Source organism: Dendrobates tinctorius, unplaced genomic scaffold (assembly GCF_039654945.1).
Source record: "Dendrobates tinctorius isolate UK_male_01 unplaced genomic scaffold, ASM3965494v1 ptg000035l, whole genome shotgun sequence".
NCBI lineage: Eukaryota > Metazoa > Chordata > Amphibia > Anura > Dendrobatidae > Dendrobates > Dendrobates tinctorius.
The window spans coordinates 31,447,687-31,466,824 of record NW_027361703.1 but is presented as its reverse complement, the minus strand read 5'-3'; the positions used below and the strand labels follow the sequence as shown (position 1 = coordinate 31,466,824).

General features: G+C 44.6%; 1 protein-coding gene across 1 annotated transcript in view; it reads left to right on the top strand.

Annotated features, from left to right (window-relative positions):
• The window catches only part of TSPAN12 (tetraspanin 12), a 344,082-nt gene that overhangs the window by 103,860 nt on the left and 221,084 nt on the right, over positions 1–19,138 (top strand). The window contains exons 3-4 of the mRNA XM_073573369.1: positions 5,355–5,437; positions 8,620–8,755. Coding sequence (XP_073429470.1) covers positions 5,355–5,437; positions 8,620–8,755 — 219 coding nt within the window. The remainder of the gene's footprint in view (positions 1–5,354; positions 5,438–8,619; positions 8,756–19,138) is intronic.

Genomic DNA, 19,138 nt, shown 5'->3' with positions numbered 1-19,138 from the left:
AATTCTGTGGATCACCCGATGGCTAAAAATGTTTACTATACCCCTAGATGAATTCCTCAAGGTGTAGTTTCTAAGATGGGGTCACTTGGGGCAGGGCGGGGCGTTCCACTGTTTAGGCACATCTGGGGCTCTGCAAAAGCTACAGTGGTGTTCACAGTATCAGGGGTATTAGTGTACTAAGGAGAAATTACACTGCAAATTGTACTGTCCATTTTCTTCTGTTACCCTTGAAGGTAACATTTGGTGGTTAAGCAACATTTTTGCGAGAAAAAAATGAATTTTTTTCATTTTCAAGGCTCAGCACTATAAAATTATGTGAATCGCCTATGGGTTCAAGGTGCTCACCACACCTCTAGATAAATTCTTTGAGGGGTTTAGATTCCAAAATAGGGTCACTTGTGTGGGGTCCACTGTTTAGACCCATCAGAGGTTTTGCAAATGTGACATGGCGTCTGCTATAATTTCCCCACCCATCCCCACCTTCCTCTGCTTGACTGATGGCTTTCAAGCTTGACTATATAGCCAGTCAGTGAAACAGAGGAAGGTGAGTCTAAGTGGTGAAGAGGATTGGGAAGTGCTTTGACACTCCCAGAGCACTTCGGCCTCATTTGATTATGACTTAACACAGTGTTTTTTCAGTCCATGAGCATCTGGAAAGGTTAACAATCCAAATACCTTTCAGAGTGCAACATACAATATAAACAACCTATCAATAGACCAAAGAGATAAACGGCTCTCCTAATGAAGCTTAAATAAGACCAATATAAAGAACTAGAGTAGAATAGCCATACATAAAAATCCAATGAATTTTATTAAGCACATGTATAACAAATGATGACAAGCATATTAAAAAGGAAATGTTAAAGCAGAAGGTAGACCTCACTGAGGGTATTATTGTTCAAGAGATCTATTCATCATAATTTAGTTGTGAAGAAATACACATGAATATGGTAATCACATGTGTGCTAGATATGAGAACGTGAATTTGATGAGAGGAATAGATGATTGCTGATGACAGCTGAACAGCAGCAATCTACAGTATATAGTGCAGGTTAAACACTGTTGAACAATAAAGTACATCAAATTAAATACAAAACTCAATGTGTATAGCCATTTCAGTGTAATGGAAATAATCAAATGTAGATAAAATCATACATTGAAAGAATGAAAAAAGGGAGAAGCACTGTAATTGTAACCTATTGCACATATATGCTGTCATGCTATCTGTGAATCGTATAAGGCATACAATAATTAACGAAGTCCCATTGGTATGGACACATTGTAGTCATTTATTTCACACACAGAAAATCCTTATAAAATCCCCTGCAGGGGTGTGATTCCATGGTATGACTTGTCACTCAGGGTTTATTATACCATTTTTTGGATTTCATAGGGATTTTCTGATTCTCGCGATTGTTTCTCCTCCTTATTCCTGTTTGGTTTGTTTATTCCTCACTTTCCCTTCCTTATTCCCTATTTTTGGTTAGTGTTTTGTAGGAATGTGGTTTTGCCTTGCAGTGATGGTGTTCGGTAAGAAAGAGGGGCATCAAACTGTTCCTGGAACTTGAACCCTAACTATCCCTGTCCCGGTGGTACCCTTGAAGGTAGAGAGGCCCGGGTCTCTGACCTTACTATGCTCCTGCTAAACTCTAATCTTTCCCCTCCCCACTATGAGGGCACATTGTAGAAGATTTTCTCAGCACAGGAACATTTTATATCAGCACATTCGATTGTGGAATTTATTATTCCAAGATTTATTGATTAAAATGAACAATTCATTTTGGAAAATCCCTTTAAATCATTAACGACAGCGTGCTGAGCTCTGCTCCACTTGCTGCTATTAAAGGTACTGTAGATGATGGCTATGTGATACACCGTCATTTGTTGTGAATGATGCAAGCTCAGTTTCTCACATGTGGCATACTAGTACGTCATAAGTCAGAAAGGGGTGGAGAAAGATTATTCAGTCATTTTAAGATAGATTTTAAAAATGAGTACACCTCATTATGTCTTATATTGTGAAATCCGATGACAGGACCTCGCATTTCCCAAATTAAGTCTAAATTCTGGTAAAAGTGCCTGAGGTTTTTTAATGTACTGGAAGGAAGTGTTATATCTGAAAAATGAGAAGCTACCTTTTGTTCAGAAAAGAACAAAGTAAAACCAAAGACAGATTGCTGTTGCCTTGTTTTTGTACCAGTCTGTGAATATTTACACTTTTTACAGGAGGGATGACATTAGTATTTGATGTTATCTATAAAGAAAAGATTCTGTTGACTATGCTATCTGTCATGAGAAATGCTAAGGCTTTCTACAAAATAACTATTTTGTTTAAGTCGCAAAATAACTTTGAGCATTTCTGATATTGTTAAAAGGAATCTATCGCATGGTATGTCAGTCTAGCTTAGCGGTCGGGGAGAAGCCGGCGGGCAAAAACTTTTTGAACTAGCAATCTTGTCCCGATCACTCTTTTAATTATGTTTTCCTCTTGCATGCGCTATTTATTTATTTTTTTTGAGTAAGGGCCCTGTCACACATAGCGACGCACCAGCAATGCCGACAACGATATGACCTTGTCAGGATCGCTGGTGTGTCGCTGCATAATCGCTGGTGAGCTGCCAAACAGGTAGCTTCACCAGCGATCAGCACCAGCGACAAAACTTGTGACCCAGCAGTGATCTCGCTAGCGAGATCGCTGTGTGTGACCGGGGCTTAAAACATATGTGTTTGTAATGCAGGAGCCAGTCTAATTCATGCTCTGATTAGTGCTTTGGGCACCATCAATCATATGACTCAAATGATTAGGGGTGGCATAGGTATATTTTAAAGGTATTAATTTTTTGTGAGCTAATTGTTCTAAAACCTGCTTATCATTTGTCTAGATGTTCTGGTGACATGTTGGCTCAGTGGTTAGCACTGCAGCCTTGCAGCGATGGGGTACTGGCTTCACATCTCACCAATGATAACATCTGCAAGGATATGTTCTCCCCATGTTGCATGGGTTTCTTTTGGATACTCCATTTTCCTCCCATGAATTTGGATAGCGAGCCTTATTGGTGACAGTGATGAAAATGTAAAGCACTGTAGAATATGATAGAGCCGTATAAGCAAAGCATAATACATAAAATAATAAATGACAAGTTACCTTTAATGTTAAAATGTAAGTTTATTTAATATATGGTTACTTGTGGTTATTTATACCTTTGGTTACTATAGCTAGAAGATAGCCTAATATATACCTACAGTGGTGTATTATTACAATTGTCCCAGACTAAGAAAAGGCCATAAGTGTATAAAAAGGGTTGTCCAAGACTAGGAAATCACTCACAGAGCCTTAAAATAAAGATGTTATCTGAATCAGCTGTTAGCGGATCCAAGGGCCGCCAGAAGTGTTGTCATTCTTGGGCTACCAGTCACTTTAGGAGCTGAAATGCAGTAGCTGAAGATGACCACTAGACATAGCATAAGGAAACTGTGGTGTTCTGGCCCAATATACTTTGTTTTTCCGGTGGTTGAAAAAACAGCAACTTGGTGTTAGAGATGGGTGTGATGTGGACCCCACTGATGTTGAAGACCATTGCAAAGGGCAAGTCATCAATATCATAGTCCTGGACAACTCCTTTAAGCTCCTGAGGAGTTTGAAATCTCACTTTTTCACATAATGTCAATACATGATAAAATGAATCACCCAAAAATTATGGAAAGACTCTACTTAACATTATAGTCTTAAGGGAAGGCACAAAGTTTCCATCCTAAGAAAGAGGCCCAATTGTTACAGCAGCTTAGAGCTCATGTTGACAATATTCAGTAGATGGTGAGGTTTCATGTGATCATGACGTTACATCCTGTGCATTATTTTTTTCTTCCTTCCAATGTATTTTTGGACTCAATTATACAACTACCTGGAAACTTTAGTATATTTTCTTTATTAAATTGCCTCTATGGCATTATTAATGTGTATGTTGCTAGTAGTTTGTACTACTACATGAGTCTGAACCAATGATAAAACCTGGAGTGTCACAGACTACCGTACTCTCCTTCTATGCACTGTAACTAAGCCGTAGTCATAGATCACAACTTTGCCCCAATGTAACTGAGCAAAAAAGCTGTTGAAAGGGGTTGTTCTAATTTAATTATGTTTCTACCCTTTGTTGCAGTTTGTTATAAAAAAAAAAAAAGCAAAAAACATGCCTCCTGGTTCTCGCCTTCCCCATGTCCACCGGCAAGCTTTTCCTGGTATGTGATATTTAATGTGGCACTGACTTTTCATAGACAGGTCAGCAGCCAATCAGTATGTTCAACGGCTCTGAGCGGAAGTGTTCCATCTACACTGGCAAAGCCACTGAGCTCACTGCTTGGCTGACGTACCGTCAAGGTGACATCAGCCAATGACAGACACTGTAAGCAGCAGCAGAGACACACAGTCACCTCGGTGGGAAAGGTGAGTGCATCATGGTTTTTTTTTTTTTTTAAACAAACTGCAGTCGGGGTCGAAACTTTAATTAAAAGGGAATAACACCTTTAAGAAGCAAGGTCTGATAAAACCAAACCTTTGGTGAGCATTACCTATAGATACTGGCTTACATATAATTTTCAAGCACCTAACTGGAAATTTGCGTTAATCATTCTTTAGTATCTGTGTCCACAACCATGCGGTTCTTATTCCGGTAATGGTTTAAGTGACAACTCTCTGAAATTAGAAGGCTTCCTGTGTATTCGTATGTTCCTATATATAGATAAAAAAAACTAATTTCTCCCTGTTTGTAATAGACTGTACACGGAATGGCATCCATGTGCATTCTTGTCTGTTCCGTTCTCAGTTACATACACAAATTATGTAACGATTAATAATGTATTATTTTTGAAGAAAATAAGAATTCACGGGAAGACTAACCCTTCCCCTAATCTGATCTCAAGTTCCGTACCTGATGAGCACACATCTCCCAGATCTATGAAGCTGCGTACATTCACAGCACATCTGTTCAACTTGTGTGAACATTACCTGTTCATTACCTAATACGCAATTAGAAAATGGTGTGACCAGATGAATCAAGAAATCTTTGTAACTTGACTTTATTTTAGATGCAAAGGTGCTGTAAGTTATATTCTAGTTATTATCGATTATGCTAATTTTATTGCGTTTAGGGCCTGCTCTTTTCTCCACTGGCATATTTATTTTTTTTTTCTCTTATTAGTGATTGAATTTACAATGACACCTAAAATAGGTGTCGGAATTGACAAGTGTTGGCTTCCACCATAGAGATGTACCAATGAGGATAAAGCATGGCTGCACGCAGCAGATTGTCTTTGTGCGCCACTATACATGCTAATAACCTCTTCTCTGTTTGCTTTAGCTGATGTCGATATGTGTTTTGGGAGTTTCCGCTTGGATGAGAGACTACATAAATAATGTACTTACGCTGACTGCTGAAACCAGGTAAGCACTTCCTAATCATCCTTCCAAGTAACTTCAAAGGAGAAAGGGCTGATAACGCCATGGAAATTCAGATTCCCCTGGAGATGTCTCTGCTTTTTGGCACTTCTGTATTTTCTTTAAGCATGGCCAGTAGTACAGTTGAGGCTATTTCCGCATGAAATATATTCGGCTTGGTATAAACTGGCTTTTGCGCTGTAGTTAGGAAATGTGCTGTGATGGTTGGCTTCTTTTGATCGTCTCCCTTCATCCGTGCAGTTGGAAATTGTTTTCTGTTTATTTTCGCGGTGTAACGTGCAGACTAATTGACTGTATCTAATTGTAGTTTCTATAATGTACTTTTAGCTTCAAGTTATATTATGTACTGCAGTAGGGAAATAACAAGTGCACATCGCAATATCGGATTTGTATGCGGTCAGTAGGTTAATAGAATACTGCACACACAAAATAGGTTTCTGCTACCCTTTAAATAATATCCCAATCAATATTGTGTGTACAGCCTGTGTGCTGGTGATGGTTAATAAATGCTAATAGAAGAAAAATATGGGAATTTCTCACTATGCAAACCTGAATTCAGCAATGTTCTTGCCATAAACCAATGAAAGCCAAAGGACACCATGAGGATCCATTGAGTAGCATTATGGCTCCTATTATGAATGAGGTGCTAAGCCAGTCTGATAAAGATGAGCTGTACTAAGGACAGGCCATCAGTATCTAGACAGTCAACAGCACCTTTAACCTGCCTGCCCAATATTTGAAGCGGTCTAAATTGTCCTTTTTGTCTCTCCCCTGCTAATTACAAACATACATTGAGTAGCATGAAGGCACAGATGGAAGACCGTATGACTACAAGATTGTACTATGAACTGCCTGTATGCAAGTTGACTTGGGCAATGTTCACATTTGACATTTTTGTTGTCCTTATATTTAACAAGGACCCTTACTGCAAATATAGATATAGATTAAAAACTAAACCTTAAATAGAGCCTAAATTGAAGACAAAACAATCCTGTAAACTGTATACCTTCCTACCAGGCACCCTACTGGTCAGTGGAATGGCGCCCCCACTCTACGACGGCTTACCGTCAAAAAGCCCTGATATGACTATTGATTAAACACCAGGGTAATATAACAATATTTTTGGAAGGCATAATGCATGGATAGGCAAAATCTCAACGCGTTTCTCCTAACAGGATCATCAGGAGGTAGATAACTACCTACCTCCTGATGATCCTGTTAGGAGAAACGCGCTGAGGTTTTGCCTATCCATCCTCAAAATGAGTGCCCTTTTCTATTTGTTATCAATAATTTTTAATATCTCCGTATTGTGGATTATGTTATGCATTATGCCTTCCAAAAATATTGTTATATTACCCTGGTGTTTAATCAATAGTCATATCAGGGCTTTTTGAGGGTAAGCTGTCGTGGAGCGGGGGCGCCGTTCCACTGACCAGTAGGGTGCCAACCTCCGCTGGTAGGAAGGTATACAGTTTACAGGGAACAGATAGTTAAGTACTCATCTGTTTTGCACATGTCACTTTATTGTCTTGTCTTTTTGCACTATTTTTGCACTTTTTCTATTGTTGCCTACCCAACTACCTACTTGGCAACCCCTATACACTCCTTTCCTGATTAATTGAGTGATTGCATGTGGCACCTATTCAGGGTTATCTAGGAGCCATAGGGTACAGCCGCCGTGGAACGGGGGCGCCAATCTCGATCATGTTTAGGGTGTCAACATCCGTTGTTAGACAGTTTGACATCAGGACCCCATTGTAGGGTGCAGTAGGTGACACGGTTTGTATTACTGTGTGGATGTTTTGTCTTCAATTTAGTCTCTATTAAAGGTTTAGTTTTTAATCTACATCTATATTTGCTGTAAGGGTCCTTGTTAAATATAAGTGAAGTTTTTGACCTTACTGCTGTTTACACTGTTCAGAAACCTTACATTTTTGCTGTCCCCACCGTTTTTTTTTCTGCTGGAAAGCTGCTGTATTTTACTTTACCAGCCAAAGCTCTGAGATCTCATAAATCCCACATCTTTTTTTTAATTTTTTTTCCCTGACTGAATTTGAGCATTGCAGTGTTTTTGAAAATCTGCATCATGTCATTTCTTTCTTGGTATTTGTAGTGCTTTTTTACCCAGAGAAAACAATGAGAGAGTGTAAAAATGCTGGAAACAAGGCAGCATAATATTTGCTCCATTTTTGGTAAATAAAACTATCTTTTATTAACATGTACTGTAGGCTAATCACTCGTAATCCATCTGAAAAATGCAGGAAAAAAAACGCAGTAAAAAATGTGGCTTTTTTTACTTTAATAACCAGCGTTTTTACTGCCGAGAGTGGAAGTTTTGGCTGCAGAAAAAAAAACCACTGCAAAAACGCCACATGTGAACATAACCTTGTATAGATATATAAAAAATTAAAACAAAAAATGGAGTCAAGATAAATGTCAAATGAAAAAGAAAATCATTTATTCAATACAAATAAACAGTAAGAAGTATGTATAAATACCACTGTGTATAGATACATGAGTTTCAAATGAGTATCTGAATAATGATAAATAAATATAAAGATCAAGTTCTTTGAAAATATCGACCATTAAGTAACATGTGTATACACCTTTAAGGGCACCTAGTAAATTAGCTAATCAAAGAGAGATCCTCACCCGTCATGGTCACAGTGTGTCAAAGGACTGCCAGCCCTTACGCGCGTTTCGCCTAGACTTCTTCAGGATCATATTGACACTTTGAATCTTTTTGTTGCTGTTAGCAATTTATGATACATTGTTGTGCTCTGAACTACATTTTCATATTGCATAGATATGTGTAGGAGCTGTAGATTAAAAATTGTAAGATTTTTTTTTTTCAATATACAAGCTGCAAAGTTGCTGCTTATTTATTTTGGCTGCTGTGAAAAACTAAAAATGGTCTGTAAATGTGTAAGCAGCTTTTAGATGATGAAGAAAAAGAAAAGAATTATTAAAAGTTACACCTTTAACATTGATGCTATTTAGGGCTGACATGAAAGACACTCTTTGCCAAAAACAGGAAGCAAAGCCAGTTTTAGAATAATTAGAATTTCCATTTCTGTTTTCTTTATGAATATTTTTCCTTTCCTTTGGCTATTACTTCTGCTACTATACCGTTGTAATACCAAGTTGTGCCTGGCTTATCATTCTAGAGTGGAGGATGCGGTTCTTCTCATCTACTTCCCGGTGTTCCACCCGGTGATGGTCGCTGTCTGTTGTTTCCTTATCATAGTGGGCATGCTGGGTTATTGTGGAGCAGTGAAGAGCAATCTTATACTTCTTGTATGGGTAAGTGTAGTTGGATTTCTAGACTGACTCCCTATCAACTGCTACTAGTCATACAATAATGGTACTCTCCACCGAGAATGATTGTTGTGGTTTTTTCCTTTTGTGAGATTGGACAATTTTAGCTTCATGTTAAGAACTCAGTATAAAACTTGAAAAGTCAATTTTACTTGTAGGCTACTCTTTGTATTTTAATTGTTTATTAGCTAATTAATGTATAAGAGATAATAGAAATAAAGATTTAGAATTGATCTTCAAGATCAAGGCTCAAACCTTACCTGTAAATCTGATTTTTCTTTGCTGGGTTTTTAATCCCCCTATTATGTGTACAGTGGCTTTCATTAAGAGGACAACACCCTCTAAAATACCATTTTATTTGCAATTTTGAATGAATGTCTGAAATTTATTTTTGTATGTACCAAAAGAACGGAAGCCTAGACCAAGGTGTAAGTTCTCTGTCTCATCTTTGGCCATTTCCAGGTCGCGCTTTTCCCTTAGTCTCCTTTTCTTAGTAGTTCACCCAAATGACAGCACTGCTTACAGACAATTCAACTTGAACCTGTCCCTATTTCACTATCTACAGGAAGTCGTTTCTTTCCTTAAGGGTTCATACTCACATGCGAGAAACTCGGACGTGTCCCGCATGTCAATACACGGCATTGCTGCCAGCACTCGGGAGCGGAGTGTTCAGCTGCATAGAAATACATGCAGCTGAACGCTCCGATCCGAATGCCGGCAGCATTGACGTGTGAGACTCATCCAAGTTTCTCGCATGTGACTATGAGCCCTATCACTAAGCCCCTTACACTATGGGCTAGTCACGACATTAACTCTATCCTTACTTTAATGTATTCTAACTACAGTCACTATCTTATCCTACCTAGCTCATGTCCTAAGTTTCAAGCTATGTCTCGCTCTATGCTATTTTACGTTATCACATCCTACATTATACATTACTACATATTACATTGACAAACATCACATGACGCAATATATACAAAAGACGCAGTACAATTTATACATTACACGATTGGTGACTTTCGGGGTGGAGCACAGCAGTCTAGTACACACGTCTTAAGGCTAGTTTGACAATAGCGTATGGCCGAGGTACGGAGGACTGCGAGCTTCCTCCGTGAATCTCCGCACCCGGACGTACCTCCTCTGGTCAGCTCCGCCTCTGTCAGCATGTGGCCTGCGTACCCTATATTTAGCATTAGGTACGCAGGCCATGCCGAAGAATGCAGATGCCTCCGCATGCGTCTTTTTGACAGTGCGGCGACCTGCACCAAACGCAGCATGTTGCATTAAGACGCATGCGGAGGCATTTGCATTCATCGGCACGGCCTGCATACCTAATGCTAAATATAGGGTGCGCAGGCTGCATGCCGACAGAGGCGGAGCTGACCGGAGGAGGTGCGGCCGGGGGGGGCGGAGCGTCACGGAGGAAGACCGCAGCCCTCCGCACCTCGGCCATACGCTAGTGTGAAACTAGCCTTACACAAACAAATTTCTGCCGTTTCAGATGTTTAGGATTGTGAAGGTGTGAGGCAGAAATTTTATTCCAATGTAGGTCGGGTAGAGACACCATATCAGAAACTGAAGCTCCACACCTGGGTGACATTTCAGTGGTCCTTCCCCTTTCTTAAGCACGCATCCGGTCATCAGATCCTTCCTTGACCCCACCACAACCTTGCGATTGTCCGTCATTGCGCTTTCATGTTTTACTCCCTTTTTTTCCAAAAGTTATAACTTTTTTTAAAAAATTTCTGTCACTATAGCTCTATGAGGGCTTCTTTATTTTAAGGAGGAGTTGTACTTTTGAAGGACACCATTGATTTTACCATATAGCATGCTGGAAATAAATTCAAAGTGCATTGAAATTGCAAAAAAAAGTGCAATTCCACAATTGTTTTTTGGGTTTTTTATTTACCATGTTCAATAAATGCTAAATTTGACCTGGCAATATGATTCTCCAGGTCAGTACAAGTTTGCAGATACCAAACTTGTTTCGGAGTGTTTGCCCCTCATCAGTGCAAGGCAGAATATCTTGTTTAGCTAACAAAGTAAAAGATGATGACATAAGTAAAAGATAATGACAGCTTACTATAAAACACCATAAGGGAGCTTAATTTTCTTTTACCTGGACCCCCTTTCCTCTACAGCCATGCTTTTTTCCTCATTGGTTTTCTTCAATGGCTATACTTGCTTATGAAGAAAACATTTGTCATTGTATAGGAATCTCTTTTTTTTTTTTTTTTTTTTTTTTGTTTTCAAATGAAGATGAAGGTACCATGTTCAAAACCACTTTAGTCTCATGTTCCTATTAATCTAAATGAGTACTTTCTGTTTCCATAGTGCACTTAGTGACAAAAGTTGACATCTCCTTTAGACTTCTTAATTTGATAACATTCAACATTATCATGTAACACATTCCAGGAGCTGCCAGCCTTGAAGTCTACTAGATATAGGGCACTTCTAGCTAGACCTGAAATTCTACAAAATCTAGATCTAGCTCCAGGGGTCTGTGAGACTGATATTTGTGGTGTATTTCTCATGTTCTGTGTGGCTTAGAATACATTCTGGCTGTACCTGTCCACCAATTTAAGTGTTGACAAGCATGCTCAGCATTGCTACAATTTTAGCAAGTAAGTAGCAAGTGCTAGTAAAAGATGTTAACAAAACCAGGGTATTTTGTTGATACGTTTTTGTGCAAAAAAATGTACGCTAAGCCACTCCGCCGCGTCAAGGCATACCCTTCTCGGAGCAGTCCTATCTAATATATTTAAAAACCTGAACATGTGAATAATACCTTCATGAGCAGGGTTCAGAAAGGTGCTGCCCGGTATGGGCTCGCTGGGCAAAATGGCTTTTTATGCATGTCCCAAAGGAGAGAGGCGGGGATCTCCCAAAGCTTGCATAAGCAAGAAATCAATGGATTCAGAACACATGACACATGCACAAAAACTGAACGGGTCATAAGACCCTGTTCACACCACCCAAGAACTAAGACACAAAAACAGAACACAGTATGACAAACGTGCATAAATACTCTGCTGTAAAACATATGTAACTGTAAGTAGCAAGTGCTAGTAAAAGATGTTAACAAAACCAGGGTATTTTGTTGATACGTTTTTTTGCAAAAAAATGTACGCTAAGCCACTCCGCCGCGTCAAGGCATACCCTTCTCGGAGCAGTCCTATCTAATATATTTAAAAACCTTTCTGAACCCTGCTCATGAAGGTATTATTCACATGTTCAGGTTTTTAAATATATTAGATAGGACTGCTCCGAGAAGGGTATGCCTTGACGCGGCGGAGTGGCTTAGCGTACATTTTTTTGCAAAAAAAGTATCAACAAAATACCCTGGTTTTGTTAACATCTTTTACTAGCACTTGCTACTTACAGTTACATATGTTTCTCCTTCGTCTCATTGGGGGACACAGAGACTGTGGGTGTGTGCTTCTGCCGTCTGGAGGCTGACACTAAGTATACAAAAAAAGAGTTAGCTCCTCCTCCGCCGCATACACCCTCGCCCCCAGACCGGGCGTAACTCAGTTTTTTGCTTAGTGTCTGATGGAGGCACACGCAGTCTGGAGCTCCAGACTAGGTTTTTTTTTTTTGTTTTTTTTTTTTTCCTCTATGAAGATAAGACAGGGGCGACGGATCCTATAGAGAGGGTCCGATCTCCCCAAATCATCAACGGGCGACCACGTGTGAGTAACCCTCCACGTGTTTCTCTCCCGCACCGAGGGACACATCTGGGACTTTTCCCCAGACAACTATTTTTCTTTTTTATTTTGAAAGAGGCGGCAACGCATCCTGATAAGAGGATTGCGGTTTCCCCATCGTCCCCAACGGGCGAGCACGTGTGAGCGATCCTCCACGTTGTTCTCTCCTGCAACGTGGAAATGCCCCTACCACCCCTAGGTAGTGAGTCCAGGGGTGGAGTTGGGGCGCAGGTAAGCCAGGGATTGAAGCGGAGAGCGGAGAGCGGTACAGTAGCCTCCCCCTCCCTGCCCAGGGATGGGGTTGAGAAGCACCTCCGTAGAGCCCCCTCGGCGGCCCGGCTCACCTTTGGTTGATAGGCCGGGACCAGGTAGTCCGTCTCTCACCCGGCGCTGCCCCCGGCGGGTAACGCCGCACGCGGAGCGCGGCCGGAGCCCCGCGGGCGGCCGCGGCCCCCGCTGTATGGGGAGATCCGTGAGCGCGCGCCCGCCCGCCGACTTCCGGGGATGGCCGGAAGCCCCGCCCACTAACTTCCGGGGGCGGAGAGCGGCGGGCGCGCACAGTGACCGGGGAGCTCCCGCCCCCTCCCTCCAACGCCGCACGTGGAGTGCGGCCAGAGCCCCGCGGGCGGCCACGGTCCCCGCTGTATGGGGAGGTCCGGAGTCCGTGCGCCCGCCCGCCGACTTCCGGGGATAGCCGGAAGCCCCGCCCACTAACTTCCGGGGGCGGAGAGCGGCGGGCGCGCACAGTAACCGGGGACCTCCCGCCCCCCTCCTTGCATTTCCTCGCCGAAGTGGGGCCGGAAGCCGCCCCCTATCTCCCGGAGTGCGAGTGCCCCGGCGGGTAACGCCGCACGGAAGAGACGCAAAGTTGGGCCATTACCGGTGGGTAAGTGCATCCCCGTTGCGAGTGCCGCACTAGTAGTCAAGGAAGGGGTTATCCTCCTCCTCCTACCCTACCTTGCAATATGTCTGGCAAAGGGAAAGCTCACTCTTTCCTATACGCTGTTTGCGTTTCCTGTGGGGTCAGGCTGCCTAAAGCACAGCCGGGTAAATTTTGTGAAGCCTGCGAGTCGGAGCGAGCCCAGGAGCCCCCCATTGTTGCAGAGCCCAGAGGTCAGGACCCTCCAGAATGGGCGGTGTCTTTATCAAACTCTATGATATCCCTTACAAAGGCAATTGAGTCTCTCCAAGGCCCAGGTAGGGACAAGGATGGTGGTCTGCCAGCGGAAGACAGCTCGTCCACGTCTCAGGACCCTCCGACCGTTAGAGGCCGCTCCAGCACCAGACAAGCTCATAGCAAAAGAGCTCGTTCCCCGTCGGCCGGACCCTCTGGGGCTTCGGTGGCGGGTATTAGGGTATCTCGTTCCCCGTCGCCGAGCTCAGGAAGCGAGCAGGATGAGGGCGAGGAGGAGGCCTGGAATCCAGAGAGCCTGGGATACCAAGACTCGGTGGACAGCCTCATTGAGGCAGTCAACCAGACTTTAGAGATCGAGGACGATGTGTCCACGGCCTCAGGTCACAAGGTCTCCTTCAAAAAGACCAGGCGACCGCATAGAAGGTTTGCCACGCATCCGGAGTTCGAGGAGCTAGTTCAGAAACATAGGGAACACCCGGATAAGCGTTTTGCAATGCAAAAAGCGCTGCAAGCTAAGTATCCGTTTCCTCCTGAACTCCATAAGGGATGGGTGGAGTCGCCAGTAGTGGACCCACCGGTATCACGTTTAGCGTCAAGATCGCTATTGTCGATACCCAGCGGTTCTTCTATCAAGGACCCAACTGATCGCCTTATAGAGGGGCTTGCCCGCTCGGTGTATGAGGCAGCGGGGTCGGCCCTTGCCCCCTCCTTTGCGGCTACTTGGGTGGCTAAGGCCATGGTTTCGTGGGCGGACGCTCTGCAGAATGCCCTCCAAAACAGAGACCTGCCTGCGGAGGTCTTGGAGGTGACAAATCAGATCTTAGGGGCAAGTGATTTTCTCGTCAGCGCCTCTCTGGACGCGGCCGAGTGTTCTGCGGTGGCAGCAGCAAATGCGATCGCCATTAGGCGAGCATTATGGCTGAGATTGTGGAAAGCGGATTCTATCTCCAAAAAGTCCTTGACCTCATTGCCTTTTCAGGGCAATCGGTTGTTCGGTGAGAAGCTTGATAAGCTTATCTCAGAAGCCACAGGGGGGAGGAGTAGTTTCCTCCCGCAGCAGAGGACTTGGCCAGCATTCAGGCAGACACAGAGGCGTTTTCGGCCTTTTCGTAACCCCTGGAGGGGGACTTCGGCCAGAGCATCCACCTCCGCAAATGATGGTCAGATTAGGGAAAGGCAAATCTCTTACAGAGCCAATCCGCTGGGTAGAGGCCGAGGCCGTTTGCCCAGAACAAGGGGAGCCAGATCCCAAAAGCCTCCAGCAAAATGACTCGAGGCGCTTCGTACCTTCGGACGACAGAGTGGGCGGACGCCTACTAAGGTTCAGCCACGTTTGGGTCGCAGTGGCACGCGACGCTTGGGTGGCAGAATTGATATCGTCCGGGTACAAGATAGAGTTTCTCGGACTCCCGCCACGGCGATTCTTCCGTTCCCGACTTTCCGGAACAGAGTCGCAGGCGGAGAGTTTGTTACAGGCCATAATGACGCTACAGCGCAACGGGGTCATTGTCCCAGTACCGAAAAGCGAAGAGACACAAGGTTTTTACTCCAACCTGTTTTCGGTCCCCAAAAAGGACGGGACAGTAAGGCCAGTATTAGATCTAAAAATCCTAAACAAATTCATCAGAGTCAGGCGGTTCCGGATGGAATCCCTCCGTTCGGTCATTGCAGCCATGGATCCAGGGGAGTTCCTGGCCTCGATCGATGTGCAGGATGCATATCTGCACATTCCGATTTTTCCTCCACACCAGAGGTTCCTGCGTTTTGCGATCGGAGGGCGACATTTTCAATTTGTTGCTCTGCCCTTCGGTCTGGCCACTGCTCCCAGAGTCTTTACGAAGATAATGGCGGTGGTTATGGCCATCCTGCATGCTCGGGGCATAACGGTACTACCTTACCTGGACGACCTTTTGGTAAAGGGGCCGTCCTTTCAGGCGTGCCAGGAGAATGTCGGTATCACGCTGGATACCCTGGCGCGTCTAGGCTGGTTGATCCTAGGCATGGTTTTCAACACCTCCCGGGGGCTGGTGATCCTCCCTCAGGACAAAGCGCGAAAGATCAAACAGGGGGTACGGAACCTTCTACAGCCAGGCTCCAGATCCATCCGGTACGGCATGAGTGTGTTGGGCAGAATGGTGGCGGCGATGGAGGCAATCCTGTTTGCCCAGTTCCATCTCCGTCCGCTTCAGCATGCGCTCTTGTCAGCATGGGACAGAAGGCTGCTATCCCTCAGTCATCGGTGCAATTTGTCTCCGCTGGTCCGACAATCACTCCGATGGTGGATTCGCGACTCGTCTCTTGTCCAGGGGAAACCCTTTCCCCCGGAACAGTGGTTGGTGGTGACGACCGATGCAAGCCTGCAAGGTTGGGGAGCAGTTTTCCAGAGTCACACAGCCCAGGGGCGGTGGTCCATTCAGGAGATAATTCTCCCGATCAACATTCTGGAGATACGGGCAATACGATTGGCCCTGCAACATTTTCAGTGTTTCCTGAGACACCGGCCGGTGCGCATTCAGTCGGACAATGCTACAGCAGTAGCATATGTCAACCATCAGGGGGGCACGCGCAGCCAAACAGCCATGCGCGAGGTCGGACTGGTACTGCGTTGGGCCGAAAAGAACCACGTGGTAATTTCAGCGGTGCACATTCCGGGAGTCGAAAACTGGGCGGCAGATTTTCTCAGCCGACAGGGGGTCGCGGCAGGGGAATGGTCCCTGCACCCCGAGGTTTTTCAACAGATCTGCCAACGGTGGGGGACACCAGACATGGACCTTATGGCATCCAGAGAGAACGCCAAAGTGCAAAGGTTCGTCGCTCGATCCCTCGACCCGCAGGCGATCGCAGCAGACGCTCTGGTGCTTCCATGGAGCCAGTTTCGTCTCCCATACTTGTTCCCCCCGCTACCTCTGCTTCCAAGGGTCATCAGAAAGTTAAGGAGAGAGAAGGTTCCAGCAATTCTGCTAGCGCCAGACTGGCCTCGGAGGGCCTGGTATGCAGATCTGGTTCAGCTAGTGGTGGACGTACCCTGGCGTCTACCAGATCGACCGGACTTGCTGTCCCAGGGGCCGATCTACCATCCGAACTTAGGGGCCCTGTGTTTGACGGCGTGGCCATTGAATCTTGGCTGTTAACACAGGCAGGATTCAGGCGCGATGTGGTGGCCACGATGGTGAGTGCCCGAAAACCTTCCTCGGCGAAGGTATATCATCGGACTTGGGAAGTTTTTTTCCGTTGGTGTAGGGATCGCGGAGTGACTCCTCTGGTTTTTTCAACCCCCAACGTACTGGCTTTTTTGCAGGCAGGGCTGGACGCAGGGCTGGCTCCGAGTTCGCTCAGGACGCAAATCTCGGCCCTGTCGGTCCTTTTTCAACGAAAGGTCGCTTCGGTCTGGCAGGTTAAGACGTTTATGCAGGGGGTCGCACATTTAGTACCCCCCTATAAGGCGCCGACGGAATCATGGGACCTGAACTTGGTGCTCAGAGCCCTTCAGGAGCCCCCCTTCGAACCCTTACAAGAAGTCTCCTTACCTTACCTGTCCAGAAAGGTCGTTTTTCTGGTAGCTATTACGTCTATTAGGCGGGTTTCGGAATTGGCGGCTTTATCTTGTAAACCGCCGTTCTTGACTTTTTATAAAGATAAGGTAGTTTTAAGGCCAGCTCCTCCCTTCTTGCCGAAGGTTGTCTCTGCATTCCATATCAACGAAGACATTGTCTTACCCTCGTTTTGCCCGGCACCGGTGCACAGGGTAGAAAAGGCTTTGCACACACTGGATCTGGTAAGAGCTCTTAGGAGGTATGTGACAAGGACAGCATCTTTCCGCCGGACAGACTCTCTATTCGTGATCCCAGAAGGGCGGCGGAAGGGGCTTGCTGCGTCCAAAGCGACTTTGGCCAGATGGGTTCGCCTGACGATCCAAGAATCTTATGAAATCAGTGGCACGCCGGTTCCGGCAGGGATCAAGGCACACTCGGCTCGAGCAGTGGGTGCCTCATGGGCACTGCGACACCAAGCTTCAGCGGAACAGGTGTGCAAAGCAGCTACCTGGTCCAGTTTGCATACGTTTGTCAAACATTATAACGTACATACCCAGGCATCCTCGGATGCAAGCCTGGGAAGAAAGATTCTCCAGGCAGCAGTTGCGCACCTTTAATCAGGGGCGCAAAATAGCATGGATTGGGTGAGCTAAGATCCCGCCCAGGGACTGCTTTAGAACGTCCCACAGTCTCTGTGTCCCCCAATGAGACGAAGGAGAAACATGGATTTTTGTGAGTACTCACCGTAAAATCCTTTTCTCCGAGACGCTCATTGGGGGACACAGCACCCACCCTACTAGCCAGTTGGCTTTTGCTTATTTTAAGTTATACAAATCCTTATGTAAGGATCAGGGTGGTCCCTTTTCCAGACGTATAATTTCTTGCCTGAGTTTAAGGCGCGTTCTCCTACTGCTTATGCACTAAACTGAGTTACGCCCGGTCTGGGGGCGAGGGTGTATGCGGCGGAGGAGGAGCTAACTCTTTTTTTGTATACTTAGTGTCAGCCTCCAGACGGCAGAAGCACACACCCACAGTCTCTGTGTCCCCCAATGAGCGTCTCGGAGAAAAGGATTTTACGGTGAGTACTCACAAAAATCCATGTTTTACAGCAGAGTATTTATGCACGTTTGTCATACTGTGTTCTGTTTTTGTGTCTTAGTTCTTGGGTGGTGTGAACAGGGTCTTATGACCCGTTCAGTTTTTGTGCATGTGTCATGTGTTCTGAATTTTATCAGAATGATGCAATAAATGTAACACCATGTATTTTTATGCTGCAATTTATAGCAGAATTTCAAGAGGTTGTCTTTGTAAATTTACATCCACTTTGTAAATTTCATACTTCTGTTTGGCCATAGAATCATAAAGTGGAATTAAAGGGATTCTTGTCAGCATAGTAGAGATTTGTCAGTTACTAGGCTGTATTTTTCTCTTTCAATACAATCAGTGTTTTATCAGCAGGAGATTATCAAAAGAGGACAACTTGCTTGGTGCCTCATAGTCAAACCACACTCCTACCACTGAGTAACAGCTGTCACTATTAGGCTATGTGCACACGTATGCAGAAAATTTCTGCATTGAAACCGTACTCCTTCCCAGAAAACGCGCGTTTTTGCCGCGATTTTTTCCGGAGCATCTCCAGACACACAGAAAATAGCCAGAAATGAGGAGTTTACCACAAAATTAATGAGCATGCTGCGTTTTTTTCGCGGTAAAAAACGCATCAATATGCACACAAAGTGCAAAATGCATTAAAATGAATGGGAACCTTCTTTTAGGCGTTTTTTGAGTGGATTTTTTTGTAAATCCGCTGGAAAAATGCGAAAAAAACGCAAAGTGTGAACACAGCCTTAGTGATGAGCGAGTGTGCTTGTTACTCGAGATTTCCGAGCATGCACGGGTGGTGTCCGAGTATTTTGGATGTGCTCAGAGATTGTTTGTGTCACCTCAGCTGCATGATTTGCGGCTGCTAGACAGCCTGAATACATGTGGG